Source organism: Mesoplodon densirostris, chromosome 10, assembly GCF_025265405.1.
Source record: "Mesoplodon densirostris isolate mMesDen1 chromosome 10, mMesDen1 primary haplotype, whole genome shotgun sequence".
In the NCBI taxonomy this organism is placed as follows: Eukaryota; Metazoa; Chordata; class Mammalia; order Artiodactyla; family Ziphiidae; genus Mesoplodon; species Mesoplodon densirostris.
The window spans coordinates 37,419,615-37,438,408 of NC_082670.1; the positions used below are offsets into that span (position 1 = coordinate 37,419,615).

Here is an 18,794-nt window from a genome sequence, read left to right on the forward strand (position 1 = left end):
GCAAAAAAAAATAATAAATAAAATAAAATAAAAAATAAATTTAAAATAGGTGGGAAAGGGCCTCCCTGGTGGCGCAGTGGTTGAGAGTCCGCCTGCCGATGCAGGGGATACGGGTTCGTGCCCCGGTCTGGGAGGATCCCATATGCCGCGGAGCGGCTGGGCCCGTGAGCCATGGCCGCTGGGCCTGCGCATCCGGAGCCTGCGCATCCGGAGCCTGTGCTCCGCAACGGGGGAGGCCACAACAGTGAGAGGCCCGCATACCACAAAAAAAAAAAAAAAAAAAAAAGGTGGGAAAAACAAGAGTATATAAAGTTTGCCTTGGCAGTTTGGGATATGGTGATATTCCTCAAGACCTGACCTAAATACAGAATCAGGGAAAACTCAGTTGATGACAGATGCAGAGAAGGTATGGTGACTCTGACCCAAACATAAAATAGGATAGTATATCCCACTGCCTTATATACAGGTGGATGGCAGATTTTACATTAGCCATGTGTTTATCAAAGGCCATTATAAATTATGCTGTAATGGATCTATTACCAATCAACAAATCCTGGCTGCGAACAGAACTGGCTACAAGGAACAGAATACTCAACTATGACGCTTAAGTTGTAAAGACCATGATGTCAGGGCACTGAGCTGGTGTCTCTGCAATTCTCTTGTCTTTCCCTCAGGGTACAAGTTAACTGTTACAGTTCTTCGCATCTCACTTTCTTTCTCTTTTTAAAAATTTATTTATTTGTTTATTTTTGGCTGCGTTTGGCTTTCGTTGCTGTGCGTGGGCTTTCTCTAGTTGTGGCAAGCAGGGGCTACTCTTTGTTGCAGCGTGCGGGCTTCTGATTGTGGTGGCTTCTCTTGTTGAGGAGCACGGGCTCTAGGCGCATGGGCTTCAGTAGTTGTGGCATGCAGGTTCAGCAGTGTGGCTCGTGGGCTCTAGAGCGCAGGCTCAGTAGTTGTGGCGCACGGGCTTAGTTGCTCCGCGGCATGTGGGATCTTCCCAGACCAGGGCTCGAACCTGTGTCCCCGGCATTGGCAGGCGGATTCTTAATCACTGCACCACCAGGGAAGTCCCTTGCATCTCATTTTCACACTAACGCACTGAAAAGCAGGAAATGTGAGTGGAGGCAAAATGTAGCTTTCTTCACAAAATGATCTCTCTCTGGTCAAAAAAAGAAAATCCTTCCAAGAACCCTCCTTCAGGAGACTTTCTTTTACATCTCATTGGCCAGAACCAATGAGATGATCCCATCATAGACCAGTCACTGGTATTACCAAGGAATTATTATAAAAGGCTTAAACTAAACCAGATACCTACTCTAAGTACACTGTCACCTGCTCAAGAACTGAATAGAACTGTGGTTCCTGAGCAAGGAAGAAGCAGGTGCAGGGAAGACTGTTGGGAAGGTAATTAACAGTGCCTGTTACACTGGCCAACAGACCAGAGAGTCCACGGATGGTAAAAACGAGGAAATAAAATTCATTATACTTAATGAAAATATCACAAAAATACCACAGAAAACATGTTTCCCTTTAAGAAGATCTAATACAAGGTACATACTAAGAAACGTTAAAGAAAAACCCACTGTCTAAGTAAATGCAGGGACTTCATTCCTTCATTCCCTAAATATTTACTCAGTGCCTATTATGTGCAACCTGCTGGTCTAGGTGCTAAGGGTACAGTGGTTAACAGAGAGCTTACACTCTAGCGGTTCCTGATATAAAACTTCTGCATTTTACAGAAATGAACAGCAGTCATGCCTCTATAGTAATTCAGAAGACTGTACCTTCTACACATTGGCCAAATTGCAAAAAGAATGACTTGGTAGAATTATAGAAAGTTCACCACACATTAAGTTATTAAAAGAATATTAAAATATTGATGATGCATATTTGATAAGGTATTTTTATAGGTATTCAAAATATTTTAATGTACATTATCTTTACTTCCCCGTTGACTATGAAGAAAGAAAGGGTAGATATTATCACACAGGCACCTGAAGGATGAGAACCTAGGTCTCCTGTACCTCTCAAATCATTCAGCTTTCACTACAAGCAACAACTTTCCTAGAAATAAGTCTCTAAGATTAAGCCTGCTCAAGGATAGAGGCAAAAGTTCTTAGAACATGCAAGAAGATGACTCATCTCCTCATTTAAATTTATTGTGGCCGGGCTTCCCTGGTGGCACAGTGGTTGAGAATCTGCCTGCTAATGCAGGGGACACGGGTTCAAGCCCTGGTCTGGGAGCAGCTGGGCCCGTGAGCCACAACTACTGAGCCTGCGCGTCTGGAGCCTGTGCTCCTCAACAAGAGAGGCCACGATAGTGAGAGGCCCGCGTACCGCAATGAAGAGTGGTCCCCGCTTGCCACAACTAGAGAAAGCCCTCGCACAGAAACAAAGACCCAACACAGCAAAAATAAATAAATTAATTAATAAACTCCTACCCCCAACATCTTCTTAAAAAAAAGAAAAAAAAAAAGAGACATGCATGACCATTGAGGTAGGAAGAAAGCAAATAAACAAACAAAAAAGCAGCAGCTGTAATTACTTTTTAAAAAAAATAAATAAAAATAAATAAATTTATTGTGGCTGAATGATGGCCTATGAGAGAAAGATGTGATAAAGCGATAATTGGGGGTACAAATACATACCCATACATCTTGGATTTAACTAGGGTCTCTGTTGTGTTAGAAAATAATTTACTAGAATTTTACTAGAAGAAATAGCCTTCAGGACAGGGGGTGGGGTGGGGTGGGGTGGGGTGGGGTGGGGTGGGATTAAAAAAAAAAGAAAAAAAGAAATAGTCTCCAGGGAGCTTTTAACTCCATCGTCTGGCTGGGTTTCCTTGAGTGTGTCAAAGAGAAAGAGGACCTGAAAACTGCCAGCCCCACAGTTCTGTTTATTTTTGTTTTGTTTATTTCTATTTGCCTCAATTCTCAGAGAACAAGGAAGAGGGCAGACCTATATATATATTCAGAAGCAATGGGCCCCAGAAACCAGAAGAAGGTCATCAATCATTCAATTTCAGGACAATATTTAATCAATAAAGACCTTCTCACAGAACAGAGAATCCAACACTAAACTCCTACATATACCAGCTTCCAATATAAGAAAAAAATCTTTGATATAAGTTAATTTTCCACTTAGTAATGGACTGCTTAGAGGTAAGAAGATTGCTCATCTTCTGATCCAAAATAAAGCAGAGGAGATGCTAGAAAAGGTCCAAGTGGAAATTGTCATTTCAACAAAGTAGGGGAGGGTTCCGGGGTTTTAGGAGAAGTACATGCATGAAAGGAAAAATATCTTGACTTACTTTTTGGTGAGCCGAGGGTCCAAAGGAGGGTGCTGTGCTCCATACACGGGCTGGATGCTAAAAGCAAGGAAAAAAGGAAGAAGCAAGTTGTCAGGAAAGTAAATATGTTGGGTGAGTACCACCTGAATCACAACATTGGAAGGGACTTTGAGACCCAGGTTGCCTCCGAGAACAACTATACCCAAGCCAAAGGATAGCACCCTACTCTTTAAAAAAAAAATGTACATCTTCCGTGGTGAGGTTTCAGTGCCCTACGTAACTGATTGTCAGGAAGTTCTATCTGTAAAGAAGGCAGCATGGAAAGGCTTTAGAGTTGGAGAGAACAGAGTTCAAATGCCAGTTGTGGTATCTACTACCTCTATAAACTTGCATTAAATTACCTGACCACTTTGAATATGCTTTCTCATCTATAAAATTGGAATATCACCTACCCCAAAGGACCACTTGGACTACAAGACAGTGAAGCAACACCACAAATCAAGAGTAGAGTGACCCACGGGACTCTCACACACTGCTGGTAGGGGTATAAAGAGCTACGACCACTTCAAAAAAGTTTGGCTGTGTCTAGGAAGAACAAAATATGCATACCCTAAGACCCAGTATTTTCACTCCCAAATATATATCTTTAGAGAAATATATAGATATGTGTATCAAGAGATACATATAAAAGTGTCCATAGCATTATGGATCCTTTTAGCTCCAAACTAGAAATAACCCAAGTGTCTATCAACAGAGAAATAAACTGTCATGTGTTCACATAATAGAATACTTTACAGCAATGTAAATAAATGGAGTAAGGCTGAAAGTAACGTGAATGGATCTTACAAATGTCGTGTTGAGCAAAAAAGCAAAGAATAAAAGAGTAGATACTGTATAATTCTATATATATACACTTCAGAAACTGACAAAAATGATTTCTGTTGTTTAGGGATGCATCCATAGTAGTAACACTATAAAGAAAGCAAGGAGTGATTAACATAAAAGGACGTGGTTATCACTGAGGGGAAGGAAGGAGGTGTGAGACAGAACAGACACAGGGGGATTCTGGGGTGTTCACTTTGAGATTATTTATCAAGTATTATACCAAACAATTGTTTCATGTACTTTTCTGTAGTAGTTCACAGTTTAAAAAAAAAAAGAAAAAGAGTGACCTGAAAATAATTGTTTATCAAGCCAAACTGTTAAGTACAATGGTGACAGAAAAACGTGTTTCAATATGTAAGAACTCAGGGAATATGGTCTCCCTGACTCCTTCCTGAAGAAACTACGAGAGGAAAAACTTCTATTAATAATGAAATAAATGGAGAAACTATGGCAAAAGGACTGATGGAGAGCACTTAATTGATTTTACCTTAAGCCTGAGTCTTAAATTTGAGGCTTTATGGTTGCAGAAGAGAATGTAAAAATAATGTAATTGGCAAATGTTAAAGTGGGATGGAGGAAAAAGTAGATTGAAATAAGTAGACTGATTTCCTCATCTTTTACTGACAAGGCTCAAAAGATATTTAAAGCTGATAGCTCAAGTAATATAGGTATAAGTATGTTTCAAGATATAAAATAAAACTAAGAAAAATAATATAATCAACTAAAAGCAAGTGAGGAGGAGGCAGGAAATATAACTACTAATTTCATCATTACTCATGGCAGGGAGTCAATAGATACTGTCTGAAGAAATATGGTAAAAAGTTATACGCAATCACTAGAATAAAAAGATAAACCTTTCAAATCATCAGAATATACACACGCACACCTACCTCCCAAAGCAAGTACTGTCCTGATAGTGAAAGATTTTTTTAAAGAAAATATTAAAAATAGAACTAAAACCAAATATATCAGTCTTTCCAATAAATATAAACGGGCTGAACTTGCCTATTAAAAGAAAAAGGAGTATTATCAATGGGGCTGGTTAAATAAATTACAGTACATCTGTTAAAAAGAATTAGGCAGTTCTATATCCACTGACATGAAACATTCGTTGAAAAAAGATGCAGAGGGCTCTTCCCTGGTGGTGCAGTGGTTGAGAATCCGCCTGCCAATGCAGGGGACGTGGGTCGGAACCCTGGTCCGGGAAGATCCCACATGCCACGAAGCAACTAAGCCCGTGCGCCACAACTACTGAGCCTGTGCTCTAGAGCCTGTGAGCCACAACTACTGAGCCCATGTGCCACAACTACTGAAGCTCGTGCACCCTAGAGCCCGTGCTCCACAACAAGAGAAGCCACTGCAATGAGAAGCCCGCGCACCACAATGAAGAGAAGCCCTCGCTCTCCGCAGCTACAGAAAGCCTGCATGCAGCAACGAAGACTCAATACAGCCAAAAATAAATAAATAAATTTATTTTAAAGAAAAAATATGCAGAATTATAAGCATAATACCTCCATTTTTGTAAAAATCTTTAAAATAAAATATATCCACATAATTATATACGATTATGTCTATGTATTTATAGAGTATCTCTGAAAGAACACATAAGACACCAGTAGCAGTGGTATGGAAGTGGAACTGATGACTGGAGGGCCCTGTGACAGAGACTTAGTTTTCAGTGCAAACCTTTTTGTACCTTTCTGAATTAGTATTGTGTACATTATCACCTTTTTAAGAAATAAATTAAGCAATCTTAAGAGGGTTGGGAGGTTTAAACGGGATAATGTGTAAAAAGCCCTTCAGCACAATTTCTGCAGGTAGTAACACTAGCAAGTAGTGAGGTGAACGCTGCCTGGCACACACTCAGTGCTTAAGAAATGTTGGTTTTCTTCCTCCTTCCAATTTTTGTAACTTATTCCTCACCCAACATTTAGAAAATAGAACAAGTTTACCAAGTACCTACCTTGACATAACAGATGTGATCCTAAAGTTGCTTTTAAATAAAAATGTAGCCAATTCACATTGATTTCTACTAAGATTCCAAAGGGAATATTCTTTTTTTTTTTTTAAACATCTTCATTGGAGTATAACTGCTTTACAATGGTGTGTTAGTTTCTGCTGTATAACAAAGTGAATCAGCTATACATATACATATAACCCCATATCTCCTCCCTCTTGTGTCTCCCTCCCACTCTCCCGTCGAACCCCTCTAGTGGTCACACAGCATGGAGCTGATCTCCCTGTGCTATGCGGCTGCTTCCCACTAGCTATCTATTTTACATTTGGTAGTATGTATAAATCCACGCCACTCTCTCACTTCCTCCCAGCTTACCCTTCCCCCTCCCCATGTCCTCAAGTCCATTCCCTACATCTGTGTCTGTATTGTGTTAGCACGTGGTATTTGTTTTTCTCTTTCTGACTAACTTCACTCTGTACGACAGACTCTAGGTCCATCCACCTCAGTACAAATAACTCAATTTTGTTTCCTTTTATGGCTTAGTAATATTCCATTGTATATATGTGCAACATCTTTTTTATCCATTCATCTGTCGATGGACACTTAGGTTGCTTCCATGTCCTGGCTATTGTAAATAGAGCCGCAATGAACATTGTGGTACACGACTCTCTTTGAATTATGGTTTTCTCAGGGTATATGCCCAGTAGTGGGATTGCTGGGTTGTATGGTAGTTCTATTTTTAGTTTTTTAAGGAACCTCCATACTGTTCTCCACAGTGGCTGTATCAATTTACATTCCCACCAACAGTGCAAGAGGTTCCCCAAAGGGAATATTCTTGTGTACAATCTTTAGTTATGACTATGTCCCTGACCTTTTTAGTTGTAAGAATCCCTACTCCCTAAACTTCTCTGGAAGGTTAAGTAATTTGTAAATTAACCATCACATGTAGGACCACAGAAATACAAACAGTACTACTTGAATGTATTTATAGAGTTTCCTTGGCAGAGGAAAGGAAGAGAGAAAATACGAGGGATTAAAGAATACAGGAAAGTTTGGCTTAGAGAGAGAAAGCTTAGACAAAACAAAAAGCACAAACAAACTAGAAAACCCAGAGGGCCACTGATTTCTACTTTAATGTTTGCAAATACTCTGAGTACACCTGAACTCTCCAAGTCCATAAGCTTCTATATTAGTAAAATATAAAGATCAGAGAATAAACTTTGCAGGAAGATCTCAATGGGTAAGTTGGGTTGGGTGACTGAGTACAAAAATATGAGAGAATCCTTAGGTTCTCTCCACAAATGAGTATTACCACCTGCCAGTCATCCATGGAGAAAAAAAACAATCCTAATGGTGCAGGTTTAAAGACCAAAGGCCATCAATTACCATCCATGAAAGGGATCTTAAAATCATGGTAGGCTATTTTTTAAAGATGTCAGCTGGCACAGCCAGAAAGGCCAAGATAAATGATGCACTTCATCAGCAAAGGTATCAGAGCATAAATTGAACTTGTTAACATATTCTTGAACTAAACCATGATGTATCTGTACCAGGAACACTTTGTATAATTTATCAGTTCACTGAATCTCAAAAAGGAGAAGCAAGAAGTTAGAAAAGGAAGAGAAGCCCAGATGATCCCAGAGACTAAATGAAGACAGACGGAAAGAGCCTGGTGATTAAGGTGCTCAATCTCCTGGCATGTATAATTCACCTATCAACCTGTACCATCCACTCCTCCCAAACCCAAACTCAACTCTAGAGCAGGCTGGTCTCCACTCCACCTTCCAAAAACACCGTAAGTACTAAACTGGGCTCTTCTGCTTACTTCATTTTCAAAATCTTATCCATCCTAAAAAATTCCTTCAAATTCTACACCCACTGCCCCATGAGACCTTCTGTGAGCATCCACTAACCCATTCCTTCTGATTCCCTAAAATGCAGACATCAGGGCTTATACTGCTTTAAAAAAAATAAGCTTTTTTTTTTTTTTTTTTTTTTTTTTTTTTGCGGTATGCGGGCCTCTCACTGTTGTGGCCTCTCCCGTTGCGGAGCACAGGCTCCGGATGCGCAGGCCCAGCGGCCATGGCTCACGGGCCCAGCCGCTCCGCGGCATATGGGATCCTCCCAGACCGGGGCACGAACCCGTATCCCCTGCATCGGCAGGCGGACTCTCAACCACTGCGCCACCAGGGAGGCCCTAAAAAAAATAAGCTATTTTTAAAAATAAACTAGATTTAGATCATAATATAGGGTACACCCAGGTAGGTGCTTAACACCTACATAAGAAATAAGACATTATTGGACTTCCCTGGAGGTTCAGTGGTTAAGACTCTGCGCTTCCAATGCAGGGGATGTGGGTTTGATCCCTGGTCAGGGAACTAAGATCCCACATGCTGCGTGGCACAGCCAAAAAAAAAAGAAAAGAAATAAGACATTATGGAGTTGAAACCCCAGCACAACCCTTCCTCCCTTCCCCGGAAACCATTTTATTGAATCTGGTATTTTTCACCCTCATTTTTGTTTTTACATTTTCTATGTATGTATCCCTAAACAATATATAGTGTTGCTTTGCATGTTTTAAAGACTTTATATAAATGACATCATACTGTATTTATGACTTACTTTGACGCTAAATCATAAATGCTACTTTAAATACTACTTAATTTCATGGCTGGCTGGCTGATTTCTCCAACACAAATTTAAAAAACAGTTGCTCTACCACAAATGTAAAAGGCATTTAATTCACATTTTCAAACACAAAGAAAAGTAGAGAGAAAGATATAACATCCATGAACCCATCACTCTGACTTAACAAATATTAACACTTTTCACATTTCTGTTTTTAAGAAACTAAAGCGTTAGAGAGACTTCTGAAGTCCCAATTGCAGTCCCCAGCCCCATTACCCTGCCTCCCCAAGAGATAACCACTATCCTGAAGTGGGTACAAAATCCTTCCCATCTGCTTTTGTACTTTTACATATATTCATGTATCCATAAACAACATATAATATCTTTTTTATGTTTTAAAACTTTACATAAAAGACTGCATGTACATATCGGTCTACATCTTGCTTTTCTCACTCAACAATGTGTTCTTACCCAGCTCTGCTTTTAAGTTTTTCTGATTACAAAAGTAACATATGTTCAGTGGAAAAATTGGAAAGGCAGTAATATGCAGCATCCTCACCAGGGGAAGCTGTGCTGCCAAGGAGTTTTTCAGCTTCTACTGAGCAGTGGTGGCACCATGTCTTTTTCTGTAGTCCCCTCACCACCTGGCAGAGCATGACACACACCAGCAGGCACTTAACAATCCTTAGTGAGTCAAGGCTGGGACTATACGAAACCCAGGCCTCTGTTGAAGCTGACTCCTGTTTAGTTAGACCTAAAAACAAGAGGCAATCACACTGCCTCTCAGAGAAATCACACTGCACACACAGAGAAAAGAATGCCATGGGCTGTGCTACAACGAAGACAAAATGAAGCAAAAATCTCGGTCAACCTCCATTGTTCTCTTCAATAAACCAATGCCAAAGGATGTATTGGCATAGCTGGTTCACGTAGTTGGAACGGTGCAAAAAGCTTGGCAGGAAAAAATCAACAGGTGTTTGTTCAGCACTGACAGAGGAGCTAAAGCAAACATGGGAACAGAGCTATCCAATTTAAAGCCAAACATGCTGGCAATCAATGCAGGGTCACACACTCACTTGATGGAAGTCTTCCAGAACTGGCTGTTTCGGGGATAATTCAGTATCTTCTAGTCACTGACTTTATCAATAAAGCATTTCCAAGCTAAGAATAGGTTGTAATGTACCTGCCCAGATAGGCTGGGACCATTACGCCGAGTCTACTATCAGATTCATTAGTGTTATGAAAAATGACCAAATGACAGAGACAGTTTCAGTTAAAAATCCATGGGCTCCTAAGTAATTCAAGTGATTAGACACTTTTCTCAACTTCACTGAATGTTAAAAGAGCTCCTTGACTTTCACAATAAACACTTTTGCTTAAAAAGAGGGAGAAGCCCTTCCCAGAAGGATTGGAAATAAGAACGTGGGAAATGAGCCAGGCTTTGGCTCACATTTGTCTCTCCTACTCCAAGTCTCATCCGCATCTTTTCAATGGCAGCGTCCACACCCTTGGACTGGATGAGGTGCTTGGACAGACAGTGTCTAAATCTTAGCAGAGACTGAGGGAAGGGGGAAGCAGTAGCAGAGTGTGGACCAGGAGTCAAGAAATTGACAGTGTAGGGCTTCCCTGGTGGCGCAGTGGTTGAGAGTCCGCCTGCCGATGCAGGGGACATGGGTTCGTGCCCCGGTCTGGGAAGATCCCACATGCCGCGGAGCGGCTGGGCCCATGAGCCATGGCCGCTGAGCCTGCGCGTCCGGAGCCTGTGCTCCACAATGGCAGAGGCCACAACAGTGAGCGGCCCGCGTACCGCAAAAAAAAAAATTGACAGTGTCCTTTGGGGCAAGTCACTTTCCCTCTCTGGCCTCAGTTTCCTCACTGGCAGGGTTCTTAGGGTGGAATTCTAACATTCTACAATTTCGTGACACTCAGATGTTCAGTGGGGCCAGTGGTTCACTGCTTTCAAAAGCACAAGATAGAAAAACCCACTTTGGGCGCCCCCCCCCCAAATCTACTCTTACCTATCAATCATGCTTTTGTGAGTGAGAGAGCAAAAGAGAAATATCCAGTGACACGAGCTGGAGTTGGCAAGTTTAACATTCAACGTCAGAACTGGTAAGAGCCTCAGAGCTCACTTAATCCAGACTTCTCATTTCATAGATAAGAAAACTGAGCATGGAGTAGTTAGTACGTTGTCCAAAAATGTGGCTTTTTCTGAGGATAGGACACCACAATCTTACCTGACCACCCAAGCCAGAAACCTGAAGGTGACATCTCTTTGGCACCTCCTTCTCCCTTACTCCCCAAATCCAATGATTTACCAAATCCTGTAGATATTCCCAAACTTGTCCTTTATGGCCATTGCCCTAGTCCAAGCCCTCTTAACCTCTCCCTCTACTAACTGCAGTAGCCTCCTAACTACATCTGACTTGAACAACGGGGATTAGGGGCACCGACTCCACTCACAGCAGGGAGACCAGTTAGGAAGGTATAGCAGTGGTCCAGGCAAGAGAGGACTCAGTCTGATCCTGGTAGTAGAGGGAGAAGTGGTGAGAACAGCTCATATTCAGGATATATTTTGACAAGCTAACACAGGACTTGCTAATGAATTGGATGTGGCAGGAAGATAAAGAGAAGGATGAAAGACATTAGGATTTTTGGTCTGAGGAACTTGGTCAATGGGCCATTAAGTGAGATGGACAGAATAGCTTTGCAGGAGTGGGCAGATGTGGAAATCAAGAGTTCTGCTTGGATGTGTTACATGAGAGATGCTATTAGACAGCAAAACAGAGATGCATTAATTGTTCAGTATCCAGGGACTTCCCTGGCAGTCCAGTGGTTAAGACTCCGCACTTCTACAGCAGGGGGCACAGGTCCGATCCCTGGTTGGGGAACTAAGATTCCACATGCCTCTTGGTGTGGCCAAAAAAAAAAAAAAAAATTGTTCAGTAGCCATACGGCAAAAGCATCCAGCACTAGGAATCAGCTTTCTTTCAATCTAATTCAGGGCTCTTTTTCTCAGTGGTTCTCAAAGTGCAGCTCCCAGAGTAGCAGTAGCGGTATCCTTTGGGAACTTCTTAGAAGCTCAACTTCTCAGGTTCCACCTCAGACCTACTGAATTAGAAACTCTGGAAGTGGGCTTCCCTGGTGGCGCAGTGGTTAAGAATCTGTCTGCCAATGCAGGAGACATGGGTTCGAGGACTGGTCTGGGAAGATCCCACATGCCGCGGAGCAACTAAGCCCGTGAGCCACAGCTACTGAGCCTGTGCTCTAGAGCCTTTGAGCCACAGCTACTGAAGCCCACGTCCCTAGAGCCTGTGCTCCGCAACAAGAGAAGCCACTGCAATGAGAAGCCTGCGCACCACAATGAACAAACACGCAATGCAGCCAAAAATTAATTAATTAATTAATTAATTTTAAAAAAAAGAAACTCTGGAAGTGGGGCCTGGCAATCTGTGTTTTAACGAGCCTTCCAGGTGGCTCATTAAGGTGTGAGAACCACTGCTCAAAATCATACTCTTCATCGCTAAGGAACACCTGACAGCCAGAGACCCTGCATTAGGCTTCTTTGTGCCTCCGTAAATCCTCTGCCTAATCAACAATAGGTGGTGTTTTTTTCCACCCAGGATTCACTGGGGGCTCCAGACACACCACTGATCAAAGTTTTTCAATTCCAGTTTCAGAAACTAGAGCAACTAGGAGAAACAAATAAAAATAGGAGCTACTGTAATCACAACTATCATTTTCATAATGGCTAATATTAGTGACTACCTTCTATGTACTTTCTATGCATTATCTCATTTAATCCTCATAACAGCTTTATAAGGTAGACAGTCTGTCCCCATTTTACAGATGAGGAAACTAAGGCACAAAGAGGTTAAGTAACTGCCCAAGGTCACATAGTTAGAAAGTGGCAGAGCTGGGAATTGAAACCAGGCAGTCAGGTTCCAGAGCTTGCATTCTTTTTTGTTTTTTCTCCTTTTTTGGAGATATAATTGACATATAACATTGTATAAGTTTAAGATGTACATTCTGTTGGTTCAGTACACTTACAGTCGCCCTCCGAAGTTTGATCCACGGTTGGTTGAATCTGTGGATGGATGTGGAACCCACGGATATTGAGGGCCAACCATACTGCCATTTCATATAAAGGACTTGAGTATCTGCAGATTTTGGTATCTGAGTGGGTCCTGGGACCAATCCCCCCCAGACACTGAGGGCTGACTGTACTGCAATATGATTACCACTGTCGCATTGGCTAACACCTCTATCATGTCACATAATTATCATTTCTTCTTTGTGGTTAGAACAATTAACATCTAGTCTCTTAGCTACTTTGAAGTTTATAATACAGTGTTGTTGACTATAATCACTATGCTGTCCATTAACTCTCCAGAACTTATTTATCTACTAGTTTCAAGTTTCCAGAGTCTGTATTCTTAACCACATGGTACACACTACGTCCTGTCTTCCTAGGCATCCACACAAGGACCATTTGATGTATTAAGTACATGGGGCTCTTATGAATTACTGAAAGAACTTAAAAAAGATGTTTAATTCCATCAAATTACCATATGACCCAGCAATTCCACTCCTACATATACTCAAAAGAATAGAAAACATACTTTCACACAAAAACCTGCACATGAATTTCATAGCATTATTCATAATAGCCAAAATGTGGAAACAACCCTAATGTCCATCAACTAATGAATGGATAAACAAAATGAGGTACTTCCATACAAGGAATATTATTTAGCCATTAAAGGAATGAAATACTGATACATGCCACAACATGAATGAGCCTTGAAAACACTACACTTAATAAAAGAAACCAGGCACAAAAGGCCTCATATCACATTATTCCATTTATATGAAATGTTCAGAATAGGTAAATCCATAGAAACAGAAAGATTAGTGGTTGCCAGGGGCCAGAGGGAGGAAGGGATGGGGAGTGACTACTAATGGCTATGAGGTTTCTTTTCGGGGTGATGAAAATGTTCTGAAATTAGTGGTGACGGCTGCACAAAACCATTTATACTCTAGATGAATATACTGAATACCACTGAATTATACACTTTAAAAGGGTGAATTTTTATGATATGTGAATTATCTCAATAAAGCTATTATTTTACAAAAGGATGTTTAATTCATTTTGAACTTGAGGCTATTTTACTACATAAAATTCCTATTTGTTGTAATTAAGGTTGCTGGATCATGATCAAAGAAACTGAAAGTAATCTGCCCTCTCTGAATTTTTACCATTCAATTTGTAAAGAGAAAACTAGTTTCACTTCTAGGTTGCCATGGACCTAGACACAGTTATCTATGTCATTTCCCCAACCAGAGAAAGTTTTTCTTCAGTATGACTGAAAGAATACAAATGCAAAAGTTCTGTTCTTGAGAAAATATCCTAATATTTTCCTTAAATCAAAGCACTTTCTATCTAAAAGAACTTTAGTTTTCTCCCATAACCAGGGGCTCCTGGGGCTTCCCTGCTAAAAGCACACAGCTGAACAATGTTTCTCTTCAACAAGCAAGGTACTATTATGAATTCTGGCAACACTTTAATGCCTTAAGATAAACAATGAAAATAAATACCTAGCACTGGAGTAAGGATCAGAGAAACATTCTTTTAAATGTTTACTTTCTCTAATAATAACAGTAATACTAATAACTAGTATTTATCGAGCAACTATAATGCACTAAATAAACACTGTCCTAGGTTCTTTACAAATATGGTGTTTAATTCAGTCCTCACAGGAACCTTTAAGAAAGTATTTTGATCCTCATTTCACAGATAAGGAAACTGAGGCCTAAAAAGATTAAGTAAACCATTTGCCCTTGATCACACAGATAACAGTCCCATAATAATCCAAGTTTTTCAGAACTCAAATATTCTCTCTTCTATTCCTGTATATTCCTCTTCAAAATGAAAAAGGAAGCCAGAAACTTGAAGAAGCTGAAAAGACTGCTCTTCCTATCTCACAAAAGTAGTGCTTTGCAAAAAAGATGACTGTTTCTACAATCCAAAAGAGGAAATATGAAAACAAAAATTGTTAATAACGACCAGCAGTCAGTAGGCACAAAATACTTTGCCATGTCCCACATCTCAAACACTGCTTCCTGATTTAACAGTTTTCCCATAGGTTCTGATTATAACCTTCAGATGTCAAAATTTAATGATCGCACCATGGAAATCCCCAGAGAACAGCAGTTAGCGAGACCGGAGAGCTCCCTAGACCAGGAAGGAAAAAGAATCAGTTGGCAGGAAGTGGTGCCTATCTAAAAACATAGAAGTCTTTAGCATTAATATTAACACTGGGATTCCACAGCACTTTAACCTGAAGCTATTTCTGCATTCCCCTGTATTACTTAAAGCTGATCCCCAGATGTCTAACAGGATCCTAAATAAAATAAGACTGCTGTATAGCAACCACTGACCCTCATTTCTCTCTTGCTATTAAAAAAAAAAAACAAAAAAACCCCACAGGTTTAAAGGATTATCCCTGAATTAATCAATAAGGAAGGGTAGCACGTGGGTCACAACCAAACATGAATTTCATTATCAAGTAGACTGTGGCTGTCAGAAATCTTAAAGACTGTAATATACACTCCTTTTACTCCTCAGGACTACGCCCAAACAAATTTAAACTATAAACCAACAGTAGACTGACGAATGTACAACTGCTAAGAGACTCAACATATACCAAAAAGGGGGTGATGGTGGGAGTGGAGAGTAACTTGGGAAGTCTGTTCTCCTACTAAACAATTTAATTCAAGAAGTACATTACCAGGCAGAGGGGAAGAGGTCACTTGGGGTTGAACAAATCCTTAGGAAACGCTAAAGAAATATTCTCAATTCTAGGTCACCCTGTAATAATTCCTAACGGGAAAGGGCCAACTCAAGATAAAGTAAGGTCGAGCTTAAGAATTTTCCTCACTTTTCTTGTCCCCCCGCAGACGCTCCCACCAAAACTTTTTTGGGAGTCCAGGAGAAAAATTCGTACGTGCAGAGCTGGGGGAGCAACGGAAGGGGCCATCCTCGTGCAAACAACCACCTGTGAGCGGTGGAGACCCCCCTGCCCCCCACGAAGGAGTTCCGTTTAAAGTGAAAAGCAGCTCTGGGGATGGCCTTCCAAACCCAGGACCGACAATGATTATTCACCCAATTCCACTGTCCCCTATGCCCGAACTCCGGCCACCTCCCGGCCGAGGGAAGCCCCTCCAGAGCCCTACGCCCCCAGTCCCGGGTCTGCTCCCACACCCAGCCACCTCCAAAGCTCGGTGCCCGCTCCTTTGCCTGACAGCTGTCCTCCCGCCACCAGGTAGCCCCAGCTCCCCCCGCCCAGGTCCCCAAACCAGCCTTCTTAGGTCGCTGACGCCCCAGGCCCGCGGGATTTAGGGTTTAGGATCTGGAAGGGTTTGGTCCAATCCCCTCTTCTCAGCGTCCTAGGCTCACCTCCCCGGTAGCTTGGCGCTCCTCTTCCAAAACTGCTTGCTGTTCTCGGCGGCCATTGCTCCGGCCCGGGGAAGGCCCTGTAGGCTGGCCAGGGGGGTACCCAGCGAGATGCCCCCAGGACCCCGCAATCGCAGGGCCAGCCCAGGCCGCTTCCCCGCTGCCGGTCACCCTCTCCCAGCTCCCGGGGGCGCCATCTTGGATGTGGGCACCCTCCCACCCAGCGCCGCTGCCATTGGTGAGCTGCGCAGGCTGTGGTCAGACAGACCAATCGGGAGCTGGAATCCTGCAGGCCGCTGAAGCCGAACGGTAACGTCAGGGGCTGGGCACACAGGTGAACCGGGCAGGCGGAGCTTGGACGAGCCGGGAGGCGGGGCTGAAAGTTCCTTAACCCAGGCAGGAGAAGAAGCAGGTAAAGAAAGGGACCTATGGGAAGGAGGAGAGGGTGCTGTTTTCTTTGGGGGTAATGAGGTTCCTGAGTCTAATATTTTTTGGAAAGAGAGAGCATATATATTTATATACATAAATCTTTGACCTAAAAATAAAGGCCCATGTGTTGGTTGCAGCCCATTTTTAACATCTCCCAACTCAACGACACTCTAGTTATTACCTTCTCCCCTCCCCCGTTCCGTTCGGCCCCTGATATATTTTAATCTGTGGAGGAAGATCGATACTGACCCGATGGCCCAGAGTTGCTAACTGTTCAACACGTGAGTAACGGTTGGTTCACAAGAGCCTCGCTCTCCTCAGGTAATTGATCACTATTAAAGGACTTGTGCTGTAGGTGAAATTCAAATGATCAAATCTCTGTTTCAACCAATAACTGTCACTTTCTGACTATGAGAACCCAGATGCTGACAAACTGTTTAGGAAATATTCTTTTTTTTCTTTTTTTTTTTTTTGCGGTACGCAGTCCTCTCACTGTTGTGGCCTCTCCCGTTGCCGAGCACAGGCTCCGGACGCGCAAGCTCAGCGGCCATGGCTCACGGGCCTAGCCGCTCCGCGGCATGTGGGATCTTCCCGGACCGGGGCATGAACCCGTGTCCCCTGCATCGGCAGGCGGACTCTCAACCACTGTGCCACCAGGGAAGCCCGAAATATTCTTATTTTATCTATCCAGTTCAGACTACAAAGTAACATTTCTTGAGAGGACATATCGCATCTCCAAGGCATGAATCACAAAAATTAAGGACGTACCCTCAAACATCCTTAATGTCCCTTATTAATCAATTATAAATCCTTCACCCTTGAATTTATTTTCAACCTAGTTTTGACTCAGAATGAGATTTAATATTAGCATTTTGAATCCTTTGAATGTCTTGTCGGTGTTTTTTGCTCTTTTTGAGTTTCTGTGGTTGTATACCACAGTGACAGAGGTGGGGCTGGGGGGGTGGGGGGCAGGGAGCACACCCTAGTCCAGAGTAGTTTTTGTCTCAACGAAGGACTGATGAGATAGGCTGATCGTTCCCCACCCCCACTCCTGGTTACTGCTAGCACAGTCCTTCCACATATTGGAAGGTCTAAAGGACCTTCTTTTATATGCCCTCTGATGGCCCCTTTCTACACAGAAATACCTCCATTTTCAAGCTTCTTTTGTCCCCTGATTTTACAATCATGAGATTGTATGAAAAGGGCTATTTTAATTTTCTCTGAATTTCTCATCTTTTTATAGACTTTCATCTTATCCTGTCTCAGATAGTCACCTTTATGGGCATTTGCTCCATCAAACAAAAGCTGCTCTATCCTTTTAATCCTTTAAGCTGCCTTTCTTTGACTCTTTTTCTTAGGATGTGGTGGCTAGCACTGCATACTGAGATCCAAAAGGGATTTCCTGAGGTTTTTGTTGAAACTGATGTTTTGTCTTTACTCTGGACCACCAGAGCTTTTACTGGCATTTTGGATTTTACAAGAGCTGATGTCTTGAAGGGCTAATCTACAGCAACTTCTGATCCCTTTCTTCGGTGGCAGCTGGCAGTTCAGAGTTCATTATCTTAAAGATGTCACCTGAATTGTCTCCCCCTATGTGAGCTGCCTTACACTTGTCCACCTGGCAAGTGACCTGCCACTTTCCAGCCAATTCACATAGCTTTAGAAATGTTCCGGGAGATGCCCCCTGTTGACTTGACATTTTCCTATGTGGAAAGCAGAGTATAATTTGTGTACCTAGAAATGTCTCAAAGTATTCCTTTTTCTTAATCATTTATGAAATGTTAAATAACACTGATTCCCGGGGGATGCCTTAACATTGTTCAACCCAGAGAAGCCCTTAATATTCTTACTCTTTATTTTTTACATCTAAGCCATTTTCCCATCCAAGATAAAAAAAAAAAAAAGTTTACTCTACTTGTCTAGCGATAACTTTAAAAATACTCTTTGTTAGGGAAGTTGAGATTGTTGGGCCGTTTTTCACCCCCACCATAACCACCCAAATTGAAACCACCCACATCTTTACAGCAGCCTGCTATTAGGCCTCTTGCTTCCACTCTTGCCCCCTTAGAGTCTGTTCCCCACACAGCAGAGAGAGAGCCTTTTAGAATGTCAGATTATGTCACTCCTCTGATCAATGTCTTGCAATGGCT

At 42.0% G+C, this 18,794-nt stretch overlaps 1 protein-coding gene across 1 annotated transcript in view; it reads right to left on the reverse strand.

The window, feature by feature from the left end:
* The window catches only part of TBC1D22B (TBC1 domain family member 22B), a 65,237-nt gene extending 48,824 nt beyond the window's left edge, over positions 1 to 16,413 (reverse strand). Inside the window, exons 1-2 of the mRNA XM_060109487.1 lie at positions 16,219 to 16,413; positions 3,311 to 3,367 (exon numbers count right to left, since the gene is read on the reverse strand). Coding sequence (XP_059965470.1) covers positions 3,311 to 3,367; positions 16,219 to 16,274 — 113 coding nt within the window. The 5' untranslated portion in view covers positions 16,275 to 16,413. The remainder of the gene's footprint in view (positions 1 to 3,310; positions 3,368 to 16,218) is intronic.
* Positions 16,414 to 18,794: the final 2,381 nt, after the last annotated feature.